General features: G+C 46.1%; 1 protein-coding gene across 2 annotated transcripts; it reads left to right on the top strand.

Annotated features, from left to right (window-relative positions):
* On the top strand, positions 1 to 25314 carry Lgals8 (galectin 8). Of its 2 annotated transcripts, none has more exons than XM_037205937.1 (10): positions 1 to 79; positions 6662 to 6808; positions 9487 to 9575; positions 10976 to 11186; positions 12850 to 12969; positions 13540 to 13596; positions 14944 to 14970; positions 15611 to 15699; positions 20247 to 20412; positions 23538 to 25314. In XM_037205937.1, the coding sequence occupies exons 2-10, from the start codon at positions 6767 to 6769 to the stop codon at positions 23685 to 23687; spliced, it is 951 nt and encodes a 316-aa protein (XP_037061832.1). In that variant the 5' UTR covers positions 1 to 79; positions 6662 to 6766; the 3' UTR covers positions 23688 to 25314. The 2 variants fall into 2 exon arrangements, with proteins under 2 accessions (XP_037061832.1, XP_028715549.1); XM_028859716.2 differs by lacking the exon at positions 1 to 79 and adding an exon at positions 3216 to 3319.
* Positions 25315 to 25592: the final 278 nt, after the last annotated feature.

Raw genomic sequence — 25592 nt, forward strand, 5'->3', positions numbered from 1 at the left:
GATGTAACCAGATCTAGAAGCTTGCTTCTCTCAGCTGAAATCCTAAGGCGTGGGACATGAAACCCGTAGAACATAGGAGGTAAGCTTTGTGGATCTGAACAGAGGCCTGGCTGGAGGGAAGAGAGGCTCAGTGCTCCTGGGGGACACTTCTCAAGCGTGGGTGGAGACATTAGGTCAAAACGAAAGGATTCTGGGCCAGGGAGACAGGCGTCAGTAAAGTGCTTGTCACATGTAAGGACCTGTGTTGGATCTCAATATCCATATAAAAAGCCAGGTGTGGTGGTGTGCCCTCGTAATCCCAGCACTGGCAAAGACAGGAGAATCTCTGGGGATTGCAGAACAGCCAGGACAGCCAGTCCAAATCTAAAAGCTCCTGGTCCCAGTGAGACACGCTGTCTCAAAAAACGAAGGTGGCTGGCTCTGGAGGAACTGACACCCAAGGTTAACCTCTGGACTCTGCAGGCATCTGGAGTCACATGACGGTAAAGGTTTCACATCTGGCTCTCAAGAGAGAAAAGTCCAAAGAGGGAGTACTTGCTTATTTTCTTAGTAAAGAGTGGTGTCCTGGCAAAGCACAGGTTGGCTCTCAAAGCTGGTGTGAGCAGACTTTAATCTTCACTAAGTGTTCTTGGACTTCTGGTTACAACTCACTAGTCACTAGTGGGTCGTGCCAACATTTTAGTGGATTATAAATGGCATTTTTAACCTTTTGGGGTTTTGTTTGTTTGGGACAGGGTTTCTCTGTGTAGCCCTGGATGTCCTGGAACTCACTCTGTAGACCAGGCTGGCCTCAAACTTAGATATCTGTCTGCCTCTGCCTCTTGAGTGCTAGGATTAAAGGTGTGTGCCGCTACTGCCTGGCTACATTTTTAACTTTAGAAAGATTTTTATTTTATATGTTTGCTAACACATATGTCTGTGCACCATGTGTGTACACAAACAGCATTTTTAAAATGGATTTATCAATCCTACAGTAAGTTTTGTGAGAAATTGTTTCTTCGTGTAACATTTGAAATCACAGTGGAAATAGCTCTCATTGTGACTCCTGGTTACAAAGTCTAAAGGCCACCACTGTTATATTGTCTCTTAAAATAAAAAAAACAAAGCAGAAGGCACACATAACCTTAGTACTTGGGAGAATGGAGCAGGAGAAATGAGAGTTCAAAGGTAGCCTGGGCTGCATAAGACCACAGCATCTCAAAAATGCCCACCATTCAAAAATGAAAATCTTTTTTAAAAGATTTAATTGTGTGTATTATTGTGAGTGTGTGTGTGTGTGTGTGTGTGTGTGTGTGTGCGCGTGTGTGTGCGCGCGTGCATGTGCGTGTGCACGTACATGAGTGGAGGAGGGTGCAGAGGCCAGGAGAGGGTACCATCCTCTGGACCTAGAGTTGCAAGAGACTGTGAACTGCAGTTGTAGGTACTAGGACCTGGATTCAGGTCTTCTGCAAGCACCATGCACATTCTAAACTTTGAGGCGTCCCTCCAGGCCCCCAAACCATTCTTTACCTCCTGTTCCCTTGCCATGGTCCTGTTTCCCTGTTCTTCCCAGCAAAATGTTTTTTTAGTGTTTAAGGCTACTATTTCCACCATTTCCTAACCTCTCACTTCTCCACTACTTCAAAGTCAGTCCCCAGTGACCTCTGCTGGGGTCTGAAGCCCACTGATCCTGTTTGTCATTTGACCCCTCAGAGAATGTGGCACACCTGGCTGCTCTCTTTTGGTACCATTTCCAGCAGGTCTCCAAAGCTGCTCTTTCTCTCTTCCTGGATTTTTCTCCTCGGGGCTCTGGTCAAGACTGTTTTCTCCTATCTGCTCTGCTAGGGGACCTCATTCCCATGACCTCATCTCACCTTCCTGCCACCCGCCAGCCTCAGCACACCACCGATGATTTTGTTTTCAGATCATGCAGTGGCGCTCAAGAGCCCCAGGACTTCACAGTAGCTATTTCCACAACTTGGAATACATGCAGCACTGAGATGAATTTATCTTAACTTATTTTAGCCTTGTAAAGAAGTGGTAGACTCAAACAAAGCTGGATACTCAATTGCTCCTCGAGTACCCTAATGTAGCATTCAGTCCAATTTTTAGGGACTATTTCTTTAGAGGATTTACACAAGGTATTGGGAAAGTGTTCGGCAAATTTCCTTTCTCAACTTAAAACTCTGAAAGTATAGTTAGAAGCCCACTCCACCTAACAATAACTACAACACTAAGGCAGTGCACATCAAGGGTTAAATCCAACTACTCAAGTAGAATTTTGAATGAATCAAATTTAGAAAACCGACAAGAGGAAGAAAGAGGAAAAAGTAATAAGGAATCAGAACATGAGGTTGCTGCTAAGAGGCTTGTCATGAATTCAAGTTCAAAACAAAACACACAACCAGAGGGAAAAAATAGGCCATGTCAAACATGTCTTTCAAAAACAAACACGGGCAAAAGTCAAGAAGAGAACATAACTTTGAGCTTTTTAGCACATCCAAACTAGGCAGCCGCTCGAAGTACACCTACATTTTTATTTGTATTTCTGTTTGTACGAAACAGGCCAAACTGTCAGCAGTGCAGGCCCCTGACTGTGCAGTTGAGTGTTTATTGACCACCTACTCTGCTCAGAATCAGGCACCCCACTGTCTAAACTGTTCCCCAAGGAAGCGTCCCACTTAGCAAAACCCAACACAGAATAACTGGTGAATCCTAGTGTTGGCACCACCAGGCTACTGCTCACAGGATGGGGGTTTCCTGCTGCAGCAACACTGAACCGATTTCCTCTGCATCTATAGCGGCTGCTAAATCTGATTGGCGCACGGCATTGCTCCGCTCTGACCCAAGGCTGCTAGGAGGTATAATCGGTAGGGCCCTGGCCCCAACCACATCCGCCCACAATTACTCTTTAAATGCATTTTTATCACCCTTGAGATACAGTGTCTGTCCCCGAGTGACCCAGAACTCCTTAAGTTCTCCAGGACGACCTTGAATGTATGATCCTGGCAAGGGCTAGGATTACAGGTATGCACCCCGACCAGTTTGTGTAGAGCTGGTTGGAAATCAACTTGGGGGCTTCTAGCACTATGGGTAAGCCACACCCCAACCCTGAACGAACTCAGAAGCCCCACTCCCGCAGCCAGTCAGTGGTCTGCAGGGGTGACGGGAAGAACCCATAGCCCTGGCTGGCAGCACTCCGACGCCCCGCCCCCGCTGTCGTGCGCGCGGAAACGGCGGCGGACTAACCCCGCCCTCAGCCTGCAGTCGCGCGGGGGAACCCGGAAGGTGTCCTGCAGGGCACACGTCAGAGTGCAGCACCTACTAGCACCGGACTTGGGTGAGTCCCGGCGACGCCAGGCTCAGGGGCATTGGGTTGTCAGGGCTCAGGGGCATTGAGTTGTCACTGTCCCCGGATAGGAATCCGAAGGGTGTTCGAGTGTGGACACGCCGTCCCGCCGCCCCCATCATGACGCGCGCACTGGGCTCCGGGCACCGGGCACTGGGCTGCGGGAGGTAGTCGTGGGTTGAGGTTTGTCCTCCTATCGAAGTGTCGGGACAGCGCCGCCCGCCCTGAATGAGGCTTCTTCGACTGGCAGCTCCCCGACTGTGGTCTCCATCCCCGGGGTGGGGGTGGGGGTAGGGGGCGAGTGTCACCTTGATCCCCAAGACCGGCCCCAGGACAGTTGACTGACAGCCCTGCCACACTCTGTGATCCCAGACATGCACTTCAGGATGCTGAGTCATTCGACCCCAGTGTTGAACGTGGGGAAAACAGAAGTTCTCTGGGTTTGGGGATCATCCTAAAACCTAAGCTATGACTTCTTGCGGCTGGAATGTTGAGACTTGCCTGGAGACTTTGAGAACTAGTTATCTAATGCCAGCCTAGGCCATCTGGATCTCTCTGTGGGCAAAGTATCAATTATGGATGTGGTGATGGCAATTCTTGTCTCCTTTTTCCTCTGGTTCGTGCTTCCTGAATTGCACGGAGCAGAACTAAAGGTTCAGAGGTTTTAAATAAAGCGATAGTTAATGGCAAATACTAGATAGGGTCTAGGTTAGAAAGATTCAATTTTCTTTTCCCCAGTAAAAACTAACAGATTTGGCGAGTGCCTGTTGTTGTACAGCCTGATAGAATTGTAGGAAGTACACTGCAGGAAACGCTAGTTTCATTTTCTGGCTTGGTTCAGGTTTGAGTCATCAAGTCCTAGAAGTAGTAAAATGTATCACAGGCATAGTGGAGCAGGCAATTTTATCTCTAAAAAATAAAAACCGTGCTGATTCGGAACATTGTATCTATTATTCAGAGGAGTGGCTAGACCTCCCCATCCCACCTCCAATTTATTTAATTTGGCTGGCTGAAGAGCAATCTTTTCTAGTAATACTAGCGAACACATACTGAGCTGGTTTCCATTATTTAAATTTGTTTAAATCCCCAGGACAGTGTTGTAGAATATTACTTTAAGGTGTGTTACATTTGTTTGTACTGTGGAACATTTGTTTAATGATGCAAAGATGTGTTGCATTCTTTTATGTCGCATTTGTTTAACTCTGTGAATCTGTGTAACTCTGCCTGTCCTAAAACACATAATTGGTTTAATAAGGAGCTGATTGGCCAATAGCAAGGCAGGAGAAAGGATAGGTGGGGTTGGCAGACAGAGAATAAATAGAAGGAGAAAAAGAGGAATTGGGAAGCAAGTGCAGATCAAGAATCTAGAAAAGAAGGGGCCAGCCACACAGCCACACAGCCACACAGCCACACAACCACACAACCACACAATCACACAGCCAGACATGGAATAAGAAGGAAAGAAAAGATATACAGAAATAAAGAAAGGTAAAAGCCCAGAGCCAAGAGGTAGACGGGATAATTTAAGAAAAGCTGGCAAGAAACAAGCCAAGGTAATGTCGGGCATTCATAAGAAATAATAAGCCTCTGTTTTATCTGTGTGTTTTATTTGGGAGCTGGGTGGTGGGTCCCCCAAAAGAGTAAAGAGTAAAGTAAAAAAAAAACTACAGGGCAGTCCTACAATGTGATTCCTACTTGCTCAACAAACAGGAAAAGTTAAATGAATATTCTCATAGTTTCATAGGACTGTTTGGATGGTATTTGCCATTGTTTTGGTTTAGGGTTTAAGTTTTGCTTTTGTGTTAAGAACTGAACCCAGGACCTTGAGCATGTTAGACAAGCTCTATCACTGAACCACACCCTCGAACCCTTTTCTCACTTTTTTTTTTTTTTTTTTGGTGCTGAGGATTGAACCCAAGGCTTCAGTCACACTAAGCACAATGTAAATGATCACTGATCTCCTAGCTCTCTACTCAGTTATACCTTAGCCCTTATAAAATTATTTTGAGACAGGATGTCTTAGTCACTATTCTATTGCTGTGAAGAGACACCATGACCATGGCAACACTCATAAAGGAAAACATCTAACTGGAGCCTGCTTATAGCTTCAGAGGTTTAAGTCCATTGTCATCGTGACTGGGAGCATGCAGCATGCAGGCAGACTTGGTGCTGGAGAGGTAGCTGAAAATTCTACATCTGGATCCACAGGCAGCAGGAAGGGAGAGACACTGGGCCTGGCTTAGACTTCTGATACCTCAGAGCTACCTCCCACCCTCACCCCAAACCCAACATACTTCCTCAGATAAGGCTACTCCTCCTACTCCTTTCAAATAGTGCTAAATATATGAGCCTATGGGGGCCATTCTTACTCCACCCGCCACACAGGGGTCTTGCCAAACTGCCTAGGTGAGCATCCGGTTTGTAGCCTTCCTACTTCAGCCTCCCAAGTGGTTGGGATTGCAGGTATGTTCCACCACACTTACAGTTTTAGTATTTTTAACAAGAAACTCCATGGAATTTTCTGCTTAGGTATTTTTAAGATACTTCCTACACTGCGGTGATATATTATGTACCCCAGTAAAGCTTACCTGGGGATCAGAGGACTGAGCCACCCACTAGATTAGACATTGAGGTCAGGCAGTGGTGGCACACACCTTTTATCCTATCACTCGGGAGGCAGAGATCCATCTGGATCTCTTGTGAATTCAAGGCCACACTGGGCTACACGAGAGAAACAGAACCAGGCAGTGGTAACACATGCCTTTAATCCCAGAAAGTAATATGGCAGGACACAGAAAGGTATATAAGGTGTGAGGAAACAGGAACTTGCTCTCTTGAGGCTGAGGATTTTTGCAGAGGTAAGCTAATGGCTGGCTGTTCTGCTTCTCTGATCTTTCAGCTTTCAGCCCAATATCTGGCTCTGAGTTTTTTTTTTTTTATTATAAGACCTTTTAAGATTTGTGTTACACTACACTGATAATTTAAAATTATTTCATTATAAATACATTGCTAAGAATGTAGGAGCTGGGCGGTGGTGGTGCATGATTTTAATCCCAGCACTTGAGAGGCACAGGCAGGTGGGTCTCAGTGAGTCTGAGGCCAGCCTGGTCTACAGAGAGAGTTCCAGGACGCTAGGGCTAGACAAAGAAACCCTGTCTCGAAAAACCAAAAGAAAAAAAAAAAAGAATGTAAGAAAAAAAAAGAATGTAGAGTATGTCTTTGGTTATACTAACATTCTATTACCTGGTAGCTATCATTAAAATAATATAATTTGCATATTAAAGTTTAAAGAAAAACTATGTGTGCTTACCTTTCCATTTTGCTTTTACACAGGACAAGTTTTCAATTTGAGTATTCTTTAAATGAAACATCGGTAAAGCCTTGTATAAAGAAGAGAGACTCCAATCAACAATATCAATTATAAATTGGAAAAGAACCATGTTGTCCTTAAACAACCTGCAAAATATCATCTATAACCCGGTAACAGATTTTTAGCAAATCATTTTTTTTTTTTTTGCCTATAGTAAGATTGACTGAAAATGCACTCAAGTTATAATTATCCGTTGGGGACCAGACATGAACACAATTCAGTTAGCATAATAGCCATTTCCCTGGGAGACTGACACTGTGGAGGGTACAGGCTGAAAAGTCGATGGGGTTCTTGTTCTCAGGTCGGGGGAGGAACAATGACAGCTCCATGTGATGAGAACCATGGGGCAGAGAATTTAAGGGTCTTGGGGGGTGGTATGTCTCAGATCTTAAAAGCATGACTTTTAAAGGAAAATGAATTTCTTATTCTACATAGTTCTCCCCTCCTGCTTCTTTTTTAGATTTTTGTTTATTGTGTATGTGTTATGTGTGCATGCATATACCTTGATGCCACAACACACACACAAAGGGAAGTTCTTCTGTCCTACTATTGGGGTTCCAAAGCTGAACTCAGGTGATCAAATTTGGCAGCGGGCACCTTTAACTGCTGAGCTAGCTTACTGGCTTGCTTGCTCCTTCCTTCTCTCCCATATCTATCTCTGTCTGTCTGTCTTACAGAGGATCGAACCTATGGCTTCATGATTTGGGTGTATCATACCACTAAGCCACATCGCCACCCCTTCACTGTTCATTCATTTGTTAGGTGTTTTTGTTTTTGTTCTGAGATAAAGCATTGCTGTTCAGCTTGACCTCAAACTTGAAATCCTCCTGTCTCAGCCCCAGTACTGGGAGTATAGACTGGTGTGTTCTACCACACCTGGTTTTTTGTAGTCTTTTTGAAATGAGAACTGCCCACAAGAAGTTAATGTCTCAGGCTTCCCCTGTCTTTTCCCAACACTGCTTGGTAGTGTAGAAACATCAAGAGCCAGTGGTGAGAGGCCCACGCAAAGCTTGTTGTCCAGTTCAGGCCGATGCCAAGAGTCCCTGACTAATTCCTGGGAAATACACTTGACATCCTGGCCCTTCTAGAAGCCCGTGAAGAGCCTGCTCTGCTTTTCTGTGCTTGTGAGACTCTCTAGATATGCCTGATTTCCTCTTACCACTGCATGTGAATAGAGGCCTGACATAGGGCCACCGGCTTTTGGTGACCCTTGAGGAGACTCTTGGGTAGGGGAAATGGCAAAAGTCACTGAAGTGAGGTCTAAATCGGTCGTGTGTTTGTGTTGAGGACATGATAGCTTTAATTTTTCTCCCTAACCTTCATAGTGTCATAGTGAAAGAAAGGTTTGACACCATGTCAAGCAAACTGAGTTTTGGGGAGAAATAGATTTATGTGGCAAAAGGTTTAAAAGGGAAGGTTTACAAAATTGGACACCAGTGAAGACATTTAAAGTGACTTTATGTATGTTGTAGTTAAAAACACCCCAAGGTTGTGGACTGGAAAGACATACAATCAGGCTTATGTGTGTGTGTTAGTGTGTGCATATGTGTGTGCTTGTGTGAGCATGTGTGTGCATGTGTATGGGAGAGTGCATGTGTGTATGTGTATGTGGTGAGTGTATGTGTTTGTGAGTGTATGTGCATGTGATTTTTTTTTCTGTACTTGGTGTGATGAAGACAGGAACTGTTACCTTTTCGTTTTGACCTCATGAAGGCCTTAGTGTTCTTCGTCCAGACTGATGCAAGCTCTGTCTGTGTTAAAACACTTCTTGGAAAAGACAAAGTAAACTTTGTAACTGGTGGTGTCTTTTTTCCTACGTGGTGTATGTCTTTCATTAGTTTCACTGAAAGAATTTGAAGAAATAAAAGTGGGACTCACTCTTCTCCATTCAGACTGAGTGAGTCCTTTGGAAGATGTTGTCTTCACTGTAGACCAGAAACGCCATCACGGGGACTCTGTCACGGGGACTCTGTCACGGGGACTCTGTCACGGGGACTCTGTCACGGGGACTCTGTCACGGGGACTCTGTGGGCACGTCATCATCCCCCAGAGAGTTTGCAGTTGCTGTTCTGGGCACTCTTGCTTTTGTTTTGTGAGATGAGAGCAGGCGTCTTCCTTTGTAGCCCCAGCTGTCTGCAACATACATCCACATCCGTCCTTTCGCCTCAGCTTCCAAGTGCTGAGACTGCAAGCTGAGCCACCACACCTGACTTGTAAAGAGCTGAGGGCACTCTTTCTTGATTTCCAGCTGGCCAGAAAGTTAGTAGACTTCTACACCTCATTCATCAACCACTCATCAACATTAACCCCAGCTGGAGCTGAGGAATGGCTCCTTCGGAACCCAGGTCCCTAAGGCTACAATACACCCCACTGTCCCGAGTCACCAGCACAGGTTTATGATCGTAGCTGTTGAGTTGTTGCAGCCAAAGGTCAGGGAGCAACTCTTCCAGACAAAGAGGCTCAGGGGCAGAGTCGGCACATGCTCCCGGGCCTCTCAGATCCTCCATTGCGTAACACCCACGTGGAGTTGTCTGCCGGGGAGACTGAAGACTCGAGGCTTTTATCTGGTGCTGGTCACATAGGCACCGTCTGCCTCCCACACAGGAGTACTCCAGAGCTGGGCCTGGTGACTGCTGGTAGTCAGTACTTGGGAGGCAGAGAGGCAGGAGAGCTAGAAGTTCAAGGTCGTCATCTGTTAGTAGCCTCCCATAGTCACCGAGTTTGCTTATAATTGCCTTGCAGCTGAACCTGTTTATGAAAATACATTTGTAACATTTCTTTCCCTTAGACAATCCCCTATGTTGGCACCATTTCTGAGCAGTTGAAGCCTGGCTCTTTGATTGTAATCCGTGGACATATTCCTAATGATGTGGACAGGTAAGATCCTCGTGTTCTGTGGAAGTCTCCCGGAGACTGTGGAGAGGCCACTTTGATGTTATGAGGGCTGCTGCGTCACTAGTAGCTCTGCCGAGGGGTGAGGGGGATGAGTAATGGGGTGAAGGTTACTGGAGTCTTTTGTTTTGTTTTGAGACAGGGTCTCTACATAGGCCTGGCTGTCCTGAAGACCAGGCTATCCTGAAACTCACAGAGATGTGCCTGCCTCTGCCTCCCGTGTACTGGGATTAAAGGCCTGCACCACCATGCTCAATTGGTTACTGGACTTTTTTATATCATTGCTTTAAGTCTGGTTTCAATATAAGCTGATGCATTTATAGAAGAGGGGGTTGTTGGATAGCAGGACGTCTCGGTAGAGTCTCAACACTGTCACAGTCTCTCTCAAGACAGTGTTGGTGGCTTTGCTGAGTGTCTGCTTTGGGTATAAACTCGGGATGTGTTGGTTCCTTTTCTTGTTACTGGGAAAAGCAACAAGAGGAAAAAAACTTTATTTCAAGCTCGTGATTTGAGGGTACAGTCCACCCTGGTGGAGAATAAGAGCAACTCTGCTATGGTGGCAGGATCTCGAGGCAGCTGGTCACATTGTATCCCTAGTCAGGAAGGTGAGAGAGACAGACGGCTGGGGCTCAGCTCACTGTCTCCGTTTTTCTTTTGTATTCAGTCAGGGACGCTAGTCTGTGGGTGGTGCTGTCCACATTTCAGGATGGGTCTTCCCTCCTCAGTCACACCTCTCTGGAAAATGCTCTCACAGACACACCACGAGGTGTGTCTCCTAGGTGATCCAAAATGCAGTCAAGCTGACCAGGAAGAGCAACCATCACAGGTCATGCCAGTCAGAGTTGAGTTCAGTTCTGAGTGGCTGACATTGATTTAGATGTGTGGAAAGTATCCCACAGAGACCTCTGAGCTTTGCAGCCGGTCCTACCCATCAACTTGTGACTTGTGTACCCCTGGGGGCAGGCCTCACAATCAGAATCCTCGGCTGAAAATGCACCCTCACTTTCATGCTTGGAAAGGCTGGAGGTGTATGTGGAGCAGGGGGTGGGGGCGCGGAGCAGGGGATGGGGGCGTGGAGCAGGGGGTGGGGGCGTGGAGCAGGGGGTGGGGGAGTGGAGCAGGGGTGGGGGCGTGGAGCAGGGGGTGGGGGCGTGGAGCAGGGGGTGGGGGCGCGGAGCTGGAGTGGATGAAAATCAGATGCAGCTCACTGTCAACCCAGCTCAGACTGTGGGCTTCTGTCACTGAGGAGAGCGGAGAGGAAGATGGGCAGGCTGCCCTGTAGGTGCTGTGGATGAAGGAAGGGGTGCAGGTGTGGGGGGGTGTGCTACACTTTTCCCATGGCTCCCTTTCACGGGCTCACGTGGTTCCGCTCTGCCCTTGCTCAGGTTCCAGGTGGACCTACAGCATGGCAACAGTCTGAAGCCGAGGGCCGACGTGGCCTTCCACTTCAACCCTCGCTTCAAAAGGTCCAACTGCATCGTTTGTAACACGATGACGAACGAGAAATGGGGCTGGGAGGAGATCACCTATGACATGCCCTTCAAAAAAGAAAAGTCCTTTGAGATCGTCATCATGGTGCTCAAGAACAAATTCCAGGTAGGTGCTGAGAGGAAAAGGGAGGGTGTGAGCGGGCTTAGGGGCATCTCAGGCTACCGGAGGCATCAGATTCGTCATTCTCCGTCCAGACGGAAACACAGGCCCAGAACAGATACTCCTTCCTAGGTCTTATTTCTTTTAGGAGGGCTAAGTTCCGCATCGACACAGCATCATGTCACTGTTAGGGGAGTGGATGATAATCCCACACACACACACACCGCCACCTAACGTGTGGAAAAGTCTGCATGAGCAGACTTTTGGTGGCCAGGGTGCACTCCAAAGGGGCAGGCCTAGTCTCACAGCCAGATACCGGGGGGGGGGGGGGGGGGGGGGGGGGGGGGGGGGGGGGGGGGGGGGGTGTTTTGTGAACACAGCCGCTGACTTCCTGGGCTATAGTCGGCTGCAGGGGTTCCTTTGAGTACCAGCCCTCAAACCCATAGAGGGCTTGTAAACCAGAGATCCTCCGGCTCCAGGAGTGGGTGCACATCTTGGTCTAGGTCCCATGGGACCTTGCTCTCTGGAAGCCCCTGCACTCCTCAATTTACTGGTCTCCCCTTCAGTCTTGGTCAGCTTAGCTGTACCGGCCATGTTGCCCTGGGCTTATTGTATGTGGGGATTTTTTAAGTTTCTCGAGAGGCCCTACTGTGGACCCTACTGTGGGCTGCTTATGTCTCCTCCTGAATTCTGACACACCACCTGGCATTTGGAGGCACTGTGCAGAGAACTCACAGATGGCACTTTATCATCCCATACAACTCTAGCCCATTGAGTACGGTTTTTACAACTTAGAGATAAGAAATCTCAGATAAGTCAGCAAGCTCACTGTGTGCTTTTTTGGGGAGGTGAGGGGTTTCAAGACAGGGTTTCCCTGTGTAACAGCTCTGGCTGTCCTCGAACTCAGAGATCTGCCTGCCTCTGCCTCCCAAATGCTGGGATTAAAGGTGTGCGCCACCATGCCCGGCATTTTTTTTCTTTTTGGTTTTTTTGTTTGTTTGTTTTGCTGTTGTTGGTTTTTTGTTTTTTGTGGTTTTTTTGTTTTGGTTTTTTGAGACAGGGTTTCTCTGTAGCCCTGGCTGTCCTGGAACTCAGAGACCCACTTGCCTGTGCCTCCCCAGCGCTGGGATCGAAGGTGTGCACCGTCACCGTCACCCCCTGCTGTGAACTTTCACTTTGTGAAGTCAGCACATAATTGTGCCTCCCGTATAGGTGGGCTCTGTCAGAGCGTGGCCCTTAGAGAGGGTTGGGGCGGGGGCAATGAGGCAGAGCTAACCTGCCTCCTAGGCTTTCAGACCTCATGTGTGACCTTTGGGGCCCTGAGAGATGACCCGGGCACCTAATCAGAGAAGACTCAAACAGTTCGGGATTTCTGCTAGTGTGGTGGCTGCTTTTGTCACAATGTAAGCAGAGATCTGTGGGAAAACCTAAGAAGTCCGTCCTTCCTTCCTTCCTTCCTTCCTTCCTTCCTTCCTTCCTTCCTTCCTTCCTTTCTTACTTCCTTTCTCTCATTCATTCATTCACTCACTCATTTTTGTGGTGTTGGAGATGGAACCTGGGACAAGTGCGTTGTACCACAGCGCCACTCCCACCCTGTAAGGAGACATTTCTATTTGGATAAGGAGTTAATTACCATGCTCTAAGGGCACTGCCGTCTGTGTCTGCCCAGGTGGCTGTGAATGGGAAGCACACTCTGCTGTATGCCCACAGGATTGGCCCAGAGAAGATAGACACCCTAGGCGTCTATGGCAAAGTGAACATTCACTCCATTGGGTTCAGCTTCAGCTCGGTAAGTGACCTTCCACCCATACCTGGGGGCCTTTGGGGACGGTGTTTTTTACAGTCAGTCGGACCAAATAGTAGGAATTTTCTTTAATTTACATCTTCCATTTAGATAAAAGAAGTGTAAACCTTTCAGACTAGTTGGGTCCTGCTCACTAACCAGGCTTTTGTTGTTTGTGGGACCTCAAATCTAGAGTGAGCCTGCAAAGTGAATACCTTTTTATCTGGTTAGTGTGTATTTCCTGTCCATGGGAGTGAACAAATGCTTCTGTAAGGCAGTTCTCTCTGTACTGGAATGCAAGTTTCTTGGACATTGGTAGCTTGTTCCCAGGATGTGAACAGGCCGTACTCTCAGCAGCTGGACACAGCTGCTCATGTGCTCATGATCTCATTAACATTATTAAAACATCTTGTTCTCACAAACTTGCCAGTTTGTGGTGGACCCCAGTGTTCTGTTGCATTTTTATCATAATTCTCAATAATTTTCCATGCTCAGTATCACTGATTTTTTTTTATTATGTGCAATATTTTTAAAAGATCCTGATGGACGTTAAAGTTAATCCATGTCTTTCTGCAGGGTTTACAGAGTATGGAAACATCTACCCTGGGACTGACGCAGATAAGTAGAGAAAATGTAAATATTCTCTTTATAAACCAGTTTAAAAATGTTCTTAGTTACCATCAGTGGAAGGAAGGCTTTATTTTTTTTTTAATTATGGAATTTTCTGTATTTGCTCATGTGTGTGCAGGTGTATATGTGGGTGTGCATATATGTGGAGGCCACAGGTCAACTCTGGAAGTCTTTATCAATTGCTCTACATATTTTTTATTATTATTTTTTCATGTATATGTGTATAGTATGTGCATGTGTATACATGTTCACATGTGTGTTGGCACGTGTGTATGAAAGTCAGAAATAGCTATTGGATGTCTTCCTTGATGGCTCTCAGCCTTTTGAAGCAGAGTCTCTTGGTTGAACCCAGAGCTTGCCAACTCAGCTGTTTAGAGATGCTGTTGTGTGCTAGCATTACAGGCAGGCCTCCGTGCTGGCCCAGCATTTACATGGGGCCTCCGTGCTGGCCCAGCATTTACATGGGTCCTGAGGATTTGAACTCTAGTCCTCATGCTTGCCCTGCAATTGCCTTAGCCTCTGGACCATCTCCCCTACTCTTACACCTTATTTTTGTGAGACAGGGTCTCTCACTGAGCCTGGGACTCAGCTATCGGCTAGACTGACTGGTCAGCTTGGCCTGGGGATCCTCCTTTCTCTGCCTCTCCAGCACTGGGGTTACAAATGTGCAGGTCCCATGCCTGGCTTTTACATGGGTGCATAGCAAGCTCCTTACCAACCGAGCTGTCTCCCCAGCTTCCCAAATTAGGGCTTTTAATGGGAGGCCAGGACAGGAGCAGCCATTTGAGAGCCAAGGGGCATACTGTTTTATGGTCTTGGGCGCTGTGTTTTTGGTTGCTGTGTAATCTGTCTGTTCAAATGGCCACCCCTCCGTGGGTCATGTAAACAGCACTTTGTCACCCTGACTTCCTAAGGGGTATTGGAACAAAGCATTTGCAAATACTGAACACCAGGTGCGCTGCAGATGAACGCTCTGCCCCTTTGTGGCAACAGAGCAGTTTTAAAATGGATACTTTAGTGTGGTTAAAAGAGCAAGGCCTTACCCCTCTGCACATCAAGCTTACAGGTGGAACAACATGTCAGTATTTGGAGGGTTCTTGGGGAGGGTAGGGAAGATATGATTGAAGTTCACATGTAAACCTTTGAACAACTAGTAATTTATGGATGATAAAGTCTCCACTCCAGGCCACGTTGCTCCTCATAAGCTCCACGGCGCCTGTCCCGAAGCACGGCGCCTGTGTCACACCCAGGCAGACGAGGCACTGATACACGAAGCCACAGCATGCTGCTTATTGCAAACCTGTCAGCCTGCCCACCCGGTTGTTCTCACTCTTCTTTCTCTTCCACCAGGTACATACGTCTGGCAAGGCACAGTTGGTGAGTACTTTTGCTTGGTTATTCCATGTGGGACATTTTATAAACAACCCAGACCATGACCAGCTGAACCTTGAAGGCAGCTGTATTCTTTCCACACTTTATTGTAGAACTGTTTCCTGTAACCTGGTAAGAGAGGAGACATTTCTAAAATCACACCCAGAACTGACCACCAAGAGCATAGACTCCGCTGTCACTCACACTAAAACCCTACCTCCCAGCTGTTTGTCTACGGTTTGACGAGCCAACGGTTTAACTCTGTATAGAAATTAAGTTCTAGTTAACGGCTACATGTAACCTGCCCTCCCAGCAGAAGCCCAAGGCAGCCCCCAGCATTGTACTTTTCCTGGACAGACATGTCGTCTGGCATGTGTCTGAACCGCTCTGTGGGTGGCTGGTCCCATTAGACAGAATGACCTCAGGCCCCATGCTCTGCAGCCATGTCTCATGCAAAAGGTGTCAGGTCAATGCTGTTTTGTAGTGTAAAGCAATCACTAAGTGTGTCCTGTGAGCCAGGACCTGGCACCCAGCTGAGATAAAAGCAAAGGTCTGTCCCTTCCTGGGGTTCACAGACTCTGAACCTGCCTGCATATTGGGAATTTCCCTGTCTGAAGCCGCCTCACTCTGACTCTGCCCCTTTCAGAGCCTGCCGTTTGAAGCAAGGTTGAACGCCTCCATGGGCCCCGGACGGACGGTTGTCATTAAGGGAGAAGTGAACACAATTGCTAAAGGGTCAGTACTGCCGCTTCACGGTGCCGTGGACTCGGGGTGTGTTGGTGGAGCTGGTGGGCTCTCCTGAAAGGAGGAAACACGGCAGTGCAAGGTCCCCCCCAAAGAGCCGCTGGCAGAGTCTGGACTAAGGACAGGTTCTGCCTGGGCCCTCTTTTGCCCAGGTAGGTGAAAGTTTTATCCAGGCTCCTCTTGCCTAGGATAGCCTCAGTGTACCAAACTTGGGGTCACAGTCCATACCCTAAGAAGTCAAGTTCAGCTATCCACCCTCAAGGAGCCAATGAAACAGCCAGACGAATAGCAGAAAACAGAAAAAGGATTTATTCAGCATAGCCACATGGGGAAGAGACAAAGAGATCCAGAGACCCCTCACGTGCAGGGTCCTGTGGCAAGATTCAAGTTTAAATAGAGGGCCAAGGATCTGTACCTCTCAGCAGTCTCAGTCAGGGTGTGGTCCCAGCATCACTGGCCCATTATTGTTTGGGCTTCACACGGTCTTACAGTTGCAATATTTTCCCAGGCAACCAGCTCCTACTCTGATTGGTGCGATTTCCTTCTCCTAGCCTGAGATTCCTGGGAAATGCCCATTTCTTGGGGTCCATTGTTTTAGCAGTCTATTAGATGAGAGATACAAGTCCCTCTTTACAATACCTTCATCTCTGCCAGTCATACCAGGTCAAACCCAGATGAGGTTCCCATTCTGTGATACAGAATCTTTCCTGGGTTGGGCAGGGTAGTGCAAGTCTAATCCCAGCATGTGGGAGGCAGAGGCAGGTGAATCTCTGTGAGGCCAACCAGAATACACAGTGAGACTGTCTCAAAAAAAAAAAAAAAAGAAAGAAAAACGACTTCAGGGGTGGGGCTAGGGAGATGGTTCAGTAGGTAAAGTTTGGATTACTATCACCCCTGTGAAAAAGCTGAGTGTAGTGGCATGTACCTATAACCCCAGTACTGGGAGGCAGACAGGAGGATCCCAGGGGAGACTCTGTCTCAAAAAAATTAAGGTAGAAGTGTTGCTGGAGGGCTTCTCTCCAGGTTCCCCAAGCCCCGCAGTCCCACAATCCACTTATAAAATAATCACTCAGACGCTTATATCACTTATAAACTGTATGGCCGTGGCAGGCTTCTTGCTAACTGTTCTTTTATCTTATATTAACCCATTTTTATAAATCTATACCTTGCCACGTGGCTGGTGGCTTACCGGCGTCTCTACATGCTCTTCTCCTGGCGGTCGCTGCAGTCTCTCTCCTCCTCCTTCCTGTTTCCCCAATTCTCCTCTCTCTTTGTCCCGCCTATACTTCCTGCCTGGTCACTGGCCATCAGTGTTTTATTTACATAGAGTGATATCCACAGCACTTCCCTTTCTTCTTTTTTTAAAAAGGAAGGTTTTAACTTTAACATGGTAAAATTACATATAACAAAACAATTACCGAGCAAGAATTATAGTTACAATATTAAAGAAGATGTCCTATCTATCTTATATTTGTGAGTTTAAGGTTTTATAGCTAACTTATCTTTTATCATAACTGAGGAAATTACGACTATCTAGTCTTCAACCACATCAAAGACCTGAGAAGGAACATAATGGTACCTGAGAAATGGTAGATGGATGTAAGCAACTTTCGGGAATCTTGCAAGAGTAGACCAAGACAGCTGGCAGCCTGGACAGTCACCTAATGTTTCTCAGCATTGTTGGTGCATTCAAATTGGCTACAGGCCTAGAGTATCTGACAGACCATTTTTAGAAGCAGGAATTTTAAGAGACCATCTTACCCTGTCTTGGCAGAGTACAGTGGTCGCTTTCCTTGTGTCCCGCTTGTCCAGAAAGGACAGCATTGCATTTGTACTGTCAGCCATCAAGGCAAGGGCAGTTCTTTGTCCAGTAGGCCATTTTGTGCCAAAAAGACAAACTTCCAAATGGAAATGTCTTAGAAGCCCAACGTTCTCTCGGGATCAAATTGGTGCAGCCAGGAGCAATTGTGTCTCACGTCAACAGAATTCTAAGTTATTTAAATGCCATATTCTCCAGGTCTATGAAGTGTTTGAAGATTACCTATCTATCTGAAATATATCTATGTATACCTAGAAAACTTAACTAACATGGCTACAGATATGATTATCATAGATGACTAATTATTAATCTATTTTTTAATTATCCATTACAATTTTAAATGAGTTATATAAACATAATACCTCAAACAAGAATAGAAATATATATATATATATATACAGTATAACAAAATTAACTTCAAGTTTGTATCAATGAACTAAAATTTATACCAATGTAAAACATTTTAAACATAAACTAAAATCTATACCAATGTAAAACATTTTAAACAAGTTGTTCTTTAAAAGTAGGTTCATTAATCTACCCTTTTATCTTATCATCTCCAAATCCTCCTATATATCATATCCCCTTTTCTTTTTTAGAAAGAGATCACATTTATAATCAACCTGTTTTAAATAAAAATATTGGTTTTTCTCTGTCCCACACCAGAGGGCTCTTCTGATTTGGGACACAAGAATCCTTAACCATTTTTTTTTTTAAAGCAATATGTCTGGGTTTAGAGGGGAGTGAGCCAATTCCACCTCTAAAGCCAGCTTGGTATATTTGGGGATTTGGGCATAGCATCTCTTACTACTTCCTGCTGGAGGGGGGCGCTGTATCTTATGAGGACGCAAAGAAAATTTTAGACCTATGGGGTAGTCCATGAGGCTGTATTGTGTGAACCAGTTGCCTTGAAACCGATCTGGATGTTGGATCATCTGGGCCATGGTGTCATCGGAGTCCTTTCAGGGGGTCTTGGCTGGTGAAACCTGATGTATCTTAATCTGGAACAAGTCCACAGCCTCTGGCTTTCTGTGGAAACAAAAGCAGAACCTCTTTTCCAAAGTAACATATCCTTATATCCAAATTTTGAAGTCAAGGTACCTTTAAAATATACATTTTGGCATAACTCAACAGCTTTTGTAATCAAATGTTTTTCTTTAATTATGAATATCAAAGAGAACATAATCCAGATTCTCTGTGTGGTAGCCATCTTTATGTGGCTTATGTTTTATATTACCTTGAGCCTTGAGCCTATTGCTTTAAACTGCACCATTGTAAGCCTGAAATGGCGCTGTGGCTGCTGGCTCCGCCCACTTCAGCTTCCCAACATGGCAGTGGTACGTTTTCCGCCAGCTCTGGGAGTCATCAAGTCTCAGAAATAGTGGGTCTAAGCTTTTATCAAAGCAGCGTGTAGCCCAGAAACCTCTTTTTTTTTTAAAAAAAAAAATACTAGTAAAGACTAAATCTACCACACAGCTTAATTTGCCGCTGGTAGATGCCTCATTTCCGCCATACTGCCGGTCAAACGCACCCGCCAGGAACCCGCCAGTGTTCAAACCTGCGTTTTGCCGCATCTAGCTGCCCGTATGAGACAAGAAGCAGGAACCTGGTTTTGGCTCTGTTTAGAATTGGTTATTAAATATTCTCAGGTTTAAGGTGGAAACTCGAGCCGTTGGGCGCCATTTGTTGCTGGAGGGCTTCTCTCCAGGTTCCCCAAGCCCCGCAGTCCCACAATCCACTTATAAAATAATCACTCAGATGCTTATATCACTTATAAACTGTATGGCCGTGGCAGGCTTCCTGCTAACTGTTCTTTTATCTTATATTAACCCATTTTTATAAATCTATACCTTGCCACGTGGCTGGTGGCTTACCGGCGTCTCTACATGCTCTTCTCCTGGCGGTCGCTGCAGTCTCTCTCCTCCTCCTTCCTGTTTCCCCAATTCTCCTCTCTCTTTGTCCCGCCTATACTTCCTGCCTGGTCACTGGCCATCAGTGTTTTATTTACATAGAGTGATATCCACAGCATAGAAGGGCTAGAGAGAAGGCTGTGATTAAAAATGTGTGCTGCTTTTGTGGGGGTCAATTTCCAGCGCCAATGTTAAGCAGCTCACAATCTTGACTGACTCCTGCTCCAGGGGATCTGGTGCCCTCTTCTGGCCTCCACAGGCAACTGCACTTACATGCACATAGCTATGCATGTATACATAATTAAAAATAATAAAATGAATCTTTAAAAATGAGTGAGTTAGAAAGCAGTATTGGAAGATACCTAATGTCAACCTCTGGCTTCTGTGTGCACACCCACCCCCATGTATATCTCTCTCTCTCTCTCACACACACACACACACACACACACACACACACAAACCCTTTTTTCAAGATGTCTATATTCTTGAATGCTTTTGAAAGGAGATCTATTTCCTAGATAGGAGGGTGTTTTCAAAAGGGAACATGTGGAACTGACTGGAGAATGCTTGCATTGAGGGTCCCCGAGTCCTGCAGCCTGAAGTACTCATGGGGTTTACTTGTTCTGAACATCCAGCTGTTGCTCAGCCAAACCACAGCCTCAGCACTTTCTCGTCTCATGTTGCAAATGAGTCAGTAGCATGCAAATTTGGAGTTGGAAGTCCCTCCCCCCATGTTCCATGTGCATGTGTGTGATTTGTAGTTAGAACAGTAGTTCAAGTCTAAGGGTTTTTTTTTCTTTCTCTTACAGTTTTAACGTTGACCTAATGGCAGGAAAATCAAGGGATATCGCTCTACACTTGAACCCACGCCTGAACATGAAAGCATTTGTAAGAAACTCCTTTCTTCAGGATGCCTGGGGAGAAGAGGAGAGAAATATTACCAGCTTCCCATTTAGTCTTGGAATGTACTTTGAGGTAAGATTATGCTTTTTGTTTTGTTTTATTTTGAAATGGGACGGGGGAAAAAAGAATCCTGAGAACACAGTAAAATGACTTTTATTTAAATCAAACCCAACTTCCTATGTAGGGATTGTGTGCTGTTGTTCACTGACTGTGGAGGTTGTAAATTGAACACAGGCCATTGGTGTAAACAGCAGGGCCAGTATACTTGACATACCAGACTACTTGACATTTGTCATATTGACAATATCTGTGTAACCCAAGGAATTCTGGCAGGAATTTTGTCTCAAGACTGGAACTACGGGTACTCTCTTTTTTGGCATGAGTGCATATGCGTGTGCGTGCGTGCGTGCGTGCGTGCGTGCGTGCGTGTGTGTGTGTGTGTGTGTGTGTGTGTGTATGCGCGTGCGCGCGCACGTGTAGTTGCTGTTAGGTTGATGTTAGGTGTCTTTCTGTAGCTCTCTCCCCATTTTTTGATACACATCTCTTACTGAGCCTGGTGCTCACCAATTGGCTAGGTTAGCCAAAAGCCTTAGGCTCTACCTATCTCTGCATCCCAGCACTGGGAATAGAGGTACATGCCACCACACCCAGAGTTTTACTTACCTCAGGTCCTGTGCAAAGCACTTTATCTACTGAATCACCTCCCTGGCCCCACATACATTCTTGTAAGTAATACATGGGAACCCTCGAATTGTGTGTTTGCACCGTCCACGGCCTCCATAGTTTCAGGTGGAAGTATTTCTTTCTAGGAGCTGGTCCTGTTGGTAGGTAGTTAATTTCTAGTCCCTGGTATGCATTATGTTTTCTGGTGTTCTTTCTTTAAAAAAATATTTATTTCTTTATTATTTATTTATATTATATGTGCATTGGTGTTTTGCCTACATGTAGGTCTGTGTGAGGGTGTCAGGTCCCCTGGAACTGGAGTTATAGACAGTTGTGAGCTGCCATTTGGGTGCTGGGAATTGAACCCAGATCCTCTGGAAGACCAGTTAATGCTCTTAACCACTGAGCCATCTCTCCAGCCTCCTTCTGGGATGCTTTCTGATTGGAGAGTGCAATCTCCTTGGGATGTAGATGCTAGGTGGCTGGCTAAACTTTCTCACTAGCTTAGGTGACCGCCTCTCATGGCCTCTCGAGATCATTAGTTTAGGTTATGCTTTCCATTTTAAACTCAGATGCTTAAACTATTGGAGTTCTCAGGGACTCACTCAACTGGTTGTTAAAGCATGAGGCCAAGCTGACCAGAATATGGTAACTCAACATTCACATATTTCCAAGTTCCAGGATAAGGAAGTAACCTAGTGCTTGGAGGGCAGATGTGGACTAGATGTGGCAGGTTCCTTGAAGGTGTGGGTGTTGGTTGTGAATTCCGAAGGCTGAGCAAGACCTGGAAGGCCATGTTTAGGGCACTTTGAACAAGTCATTAGAAGTACTCTTTTTTAAAAACAGTCATGCTGGGCCTCACAGGCACGCACACCGACTCACTGAGCTACCACCTTGTCTTAAAATCGCATCCAACACTGTATTGCATTGGAATGCTCTTCACATACAAAACAGCTTATGTGACTCTGGCTGTCACGACACCTCCCTGTCACGGCATCAAGTGGAGCTCACAAAGCATCAGCTTTACTATACTGGATGCCGTTAGGCCTAGTCACAGTGTGGCCACCTCTACTCTGAAGGCGGAAGTCCAGGGCAGCCAGAATTAGAGCCCGAGAACTGTATTTTCCCAGCTGTTCTGAGGTCACGTGGGGGGTGGTATCTCTGTGCTGTTTCACTTCCTCTCTAGGCAGATGCACTCTGCAGGTCACCAGCCTTCCTGTTTTGTTTCGCTGCAGTGTTTTCACTTGTTGCATTTATTTGATACAGCAGAGGGAACTTGCTAGGGTTGCATCTGGCTTCTTGCCCTGCCTCTCCGCTTTTTCCTGTTGAGCCACACAACAGGAGACTATATATTATGATTTGAGATTTGTTAGCCATACATCACCCAAGATCCCTTCCAGCTAGTTGAACTTGGGATTTCCCCCATTCTTGGGGAGCTATCTCAATAGATAATCCCAGTTCCCTGTGTAGCACTACTTTGGTTTCAGTCAATTACATTACATGCTCACTTCCTCCTCGTTCTGACTTCCTGTGGTAGCTTTTCCATCCTACCGTCTAAAAAACAGAACCTTAACGAGGTTGTTTGCAGATTCAAATTTGATGCTCTAGTCTGATCTCTGGGAATGGGGTGGGTCCAAAATCAGGCTGCGCTGTCTTCTGAAGTCTTCACCGTGGCAAGGAGCACACTGGCATTTTCAGTGAGTGGCCACTTGGTACAGTCCGTGGCCTACTGGCCTTAAGTGTGTGGCAGCAAAGTGTGGGGTTAGGTGTTTAGGCAGTGTTACAGGATGCTGGCTTCAGACGGTAGGAAAGTGCTCTGAAGGGTGGACAGCAGTGACGCATCTGCCAGGCTGCTAGTTCCTGCACAGAGCCTGGGAAGTCAGCCCTGAAAAGCTTTCTGGAAACAGGTAGAAAGGCCACTCACTACGTTCTGAGCGAGGACAGAGTTAGGATTACTGAGTAACTGCTCTCCTTACCAAGTGTCCCAAGCTGTTGGAACCTCATCAGTTGACATGGCCAAGACCCTAGCATCGAAGCAGGATAGTCAGGTTCCAAGGCTCAGCTTTGCAGAGAAGGGGAGGGGGGCAGTGATCAGCAGCTTTCTCTTAATTCCCAAATATCACGAGGAGAGACAGTTCCCAGCCTTCTATGAACCAGGAGCAGAATGGGAAGGACCTGGTGAGACATGGTGGGTTGATGCAGATGCCACATGGTGCATTGGGGATTTGGGTCGCCTTTGAAATCACTCAGAAGGGGAGTAGAAGGCTGGGGAAACATCTCCAAGCTCAAAGCAAGCCAAATGGTTTTCCTTTTTTTTTTTTTTTGGTTTTTCGAGACAGGGTTTCTCTGTGTAGCTTTGCGCCTTTCCTGGAGCTCACTTGGTAGCCCAGGCTGGCCTCGAACTCACAGAGATCCACCTGGCTCTGCCTCCCGAGTGCTGGGATTAAAGGCGTGCGCCACCAACGCCCAGCATGGTTTTCCTTTTGACCCTCTATTAATATAGAAGAAACATAAAATTTCTCCTTTCTTTTCAGATGATAATTTACTGTGATGTCCGAGAATTCAAAGTTGCGGTAAATGGTGTGCACAGCCTGGAGTACAAACACAGATTTAAAGACCTAAGCAGTATTGACACACTAGCAGTTGATGGTGATATCCGTTTGTTGGATGTAAGGAGCTGGTAGCTACCATGACTGCCAAATCTACTGAAATACAAAATGGCTTATGTGATCCTGGCCATGTCAAATGCATCTCGCTTTCACCACATTGTTTATGTTGTTAAATTGAGCTCATACAACATCAAGTTCTGCCTGGTGTTCTCAGGCCTGGCCATGCAGTGTGGCTACCTCTACGTTCAGAGGAACAAATCTGGGGCAATCCCAGCTTCCCTTAGCCAGTGAGGCTCTACACACAGGGCCCCTTCCTGTAAAACCACACTCAACACATATTTAAGTGCCTACTCTAATATACTAGTTAATAGGGATGGAAGGCATATTTCCTGTGTATATTCTCTTAGCTGGGCATAGACATGGCAGTGCCCAGAACCCGTGTGGTCCCTGTTTTCTGGCACTCATGTGCCCATGATCTCCCACTGTAGGGCCTTCCTGCTGACATTGCATTAACCCCATTAGGGGGCGCTAATGGATGGGAAACACTGCTTCCCCAGTGATCCTTTTCATAATCAACATCTTATCGTATCTCATAATAAGACTGTGTAACACTTACTTAGCTCTTATTGCTTTAAGCTTTATAAAATAATAAATATGATGCTGAACATGGCAGAAAAACTGAGGCAACAAAACCTGAATTTGAACAAGTATTCTGCTCCAAGCAGATTTCTGCTTACTGGCACTCAAGTCTGTGTGTGTGTGCCTGAGGCAAACTGTGGTAGAGAATGGATAAATGCAGTTTGTAAAACCTTGGGTAACAACATCAAGATGAGACTCAGTGAATGTATAGAACAGGCACTATCAAAGCAAAGCCTACACAGGAGGGTAACTGAACAAGGTGAGTTGGTGTATGAACCAGCCCTTGCCCTTTGGGTCTGAAGACGTGTCCGTCTACAGCAGCAGTGAGGTCAGAAGCTGCTCTAAGTCAGCTTGCATCAGCAAGGTCAGCTGCAGCACTCCTGCAACATCTACTGTTTGACTGGAGCTGGGAAAAGCTCTAGGTAAAATCTGTCTTTACGTCCTGACCTTGTTACAGATTTCAAAGGTTTGGTGTGGGGAGGGAAGGGCTAAAAGTTAATCAGATCATTTTATTATTTAACCACAGGATAAAATTCCACCAGGGTTTAGGAGTATTCACGGCCAATTCGCCCAGACACATGTATTCATACATGGGAAATAAGACCCTTACCATTTCTTACTTTCTGGGAAGTACCAATGCAGCAAATGCTAGTCCTTCATTCTTTTCATGTAAATTTATTATGCTGACTCTTGGAAAACTCAAGCTACGGAGGCGGTGGGTGGAACTGGGCAATCTGTAGGGAGGTCAAGAGGCTCCAGAACCCCTCAGCGATGCCTCTTCATAAAGAACACATGACTGAACTGTTGGAGGCTGAAAGGCACTCAGGGAAACAAAAGCCCATTCATATGAAAGCTTATTTTCATTTCTATTTTACACAGAGCTATCAGGACTGATTTTGAATAGAATCAGTTTTAATTCTTAGATTCTGATCTTTAAAAAAAAAGCTGCTGGAATTTAAGTTGTGAGATGTTTCATTGTATATTTCCAAGTTTTATCTCTAAAATGCAAAGAGGCCTTTTTGTTTGTCATAGTTCTGCATTAAAATTTTGTATTAAATTAGAAGGAATCCTCTGTGGACTAGTTCTTCCATGCTGTAGAAGGAGGAAGGCAAACTGCTTTAATTCGACCTGAACTCTCATTTCCAGCCTCACTGTGACAGTACTAGACAGAGAACTATACAACAGTCATGGCTAGCACTGCTATCCTCCCTGTGAGCTGTCAGTCAGGCGTGGGCTGTTTCCTCACAAACAGAAAAGATGAGCAATGGAGACATGCACAGCCCTGAGTCAACTGTCAGTCCACTCCAAAAGAAAAGCAAGACCCCGAATGGCTGTCACCAG

Source organism: Peromyscus leucopus, chromosome 5, assembly GCF_004664715.2.
Source record: "Peromyscus leucopus breed LL Stock chromosome 5, UCI_PerLeu_2.1, whole genome shotgun sequence".
NCBI classification, from domain to species: domain Eukaryota; kingdom Metazoa; phylum Chordata; class Mammalia; order Rodentia; family Cricetidae; genus Peromyscus; species Peromyscus leucopus.

Coding starts and splice junctions, on each gene's coding strand:
- Lgals8 (XM_037205937.1), top strand. CDS start 6,767: ATGTTGTCCTTAAACAACCTGCAAAATATCATCTATAACCCG. Junction 14,971..15,610: donor CGTCTGGCAAGGCACAGTTG/GTGAGTACTTTT, acceptor TGCCCCTTTCAG/AGCCTGCCGTTTGAAGCAAG. Junction 20,413..23,537: donor GTCTTGGAATGTACTTTGAG/GTAAGATTATGC, acceptor CTTTCTTTTCAG/ATGATAATTTACTGTGATGT.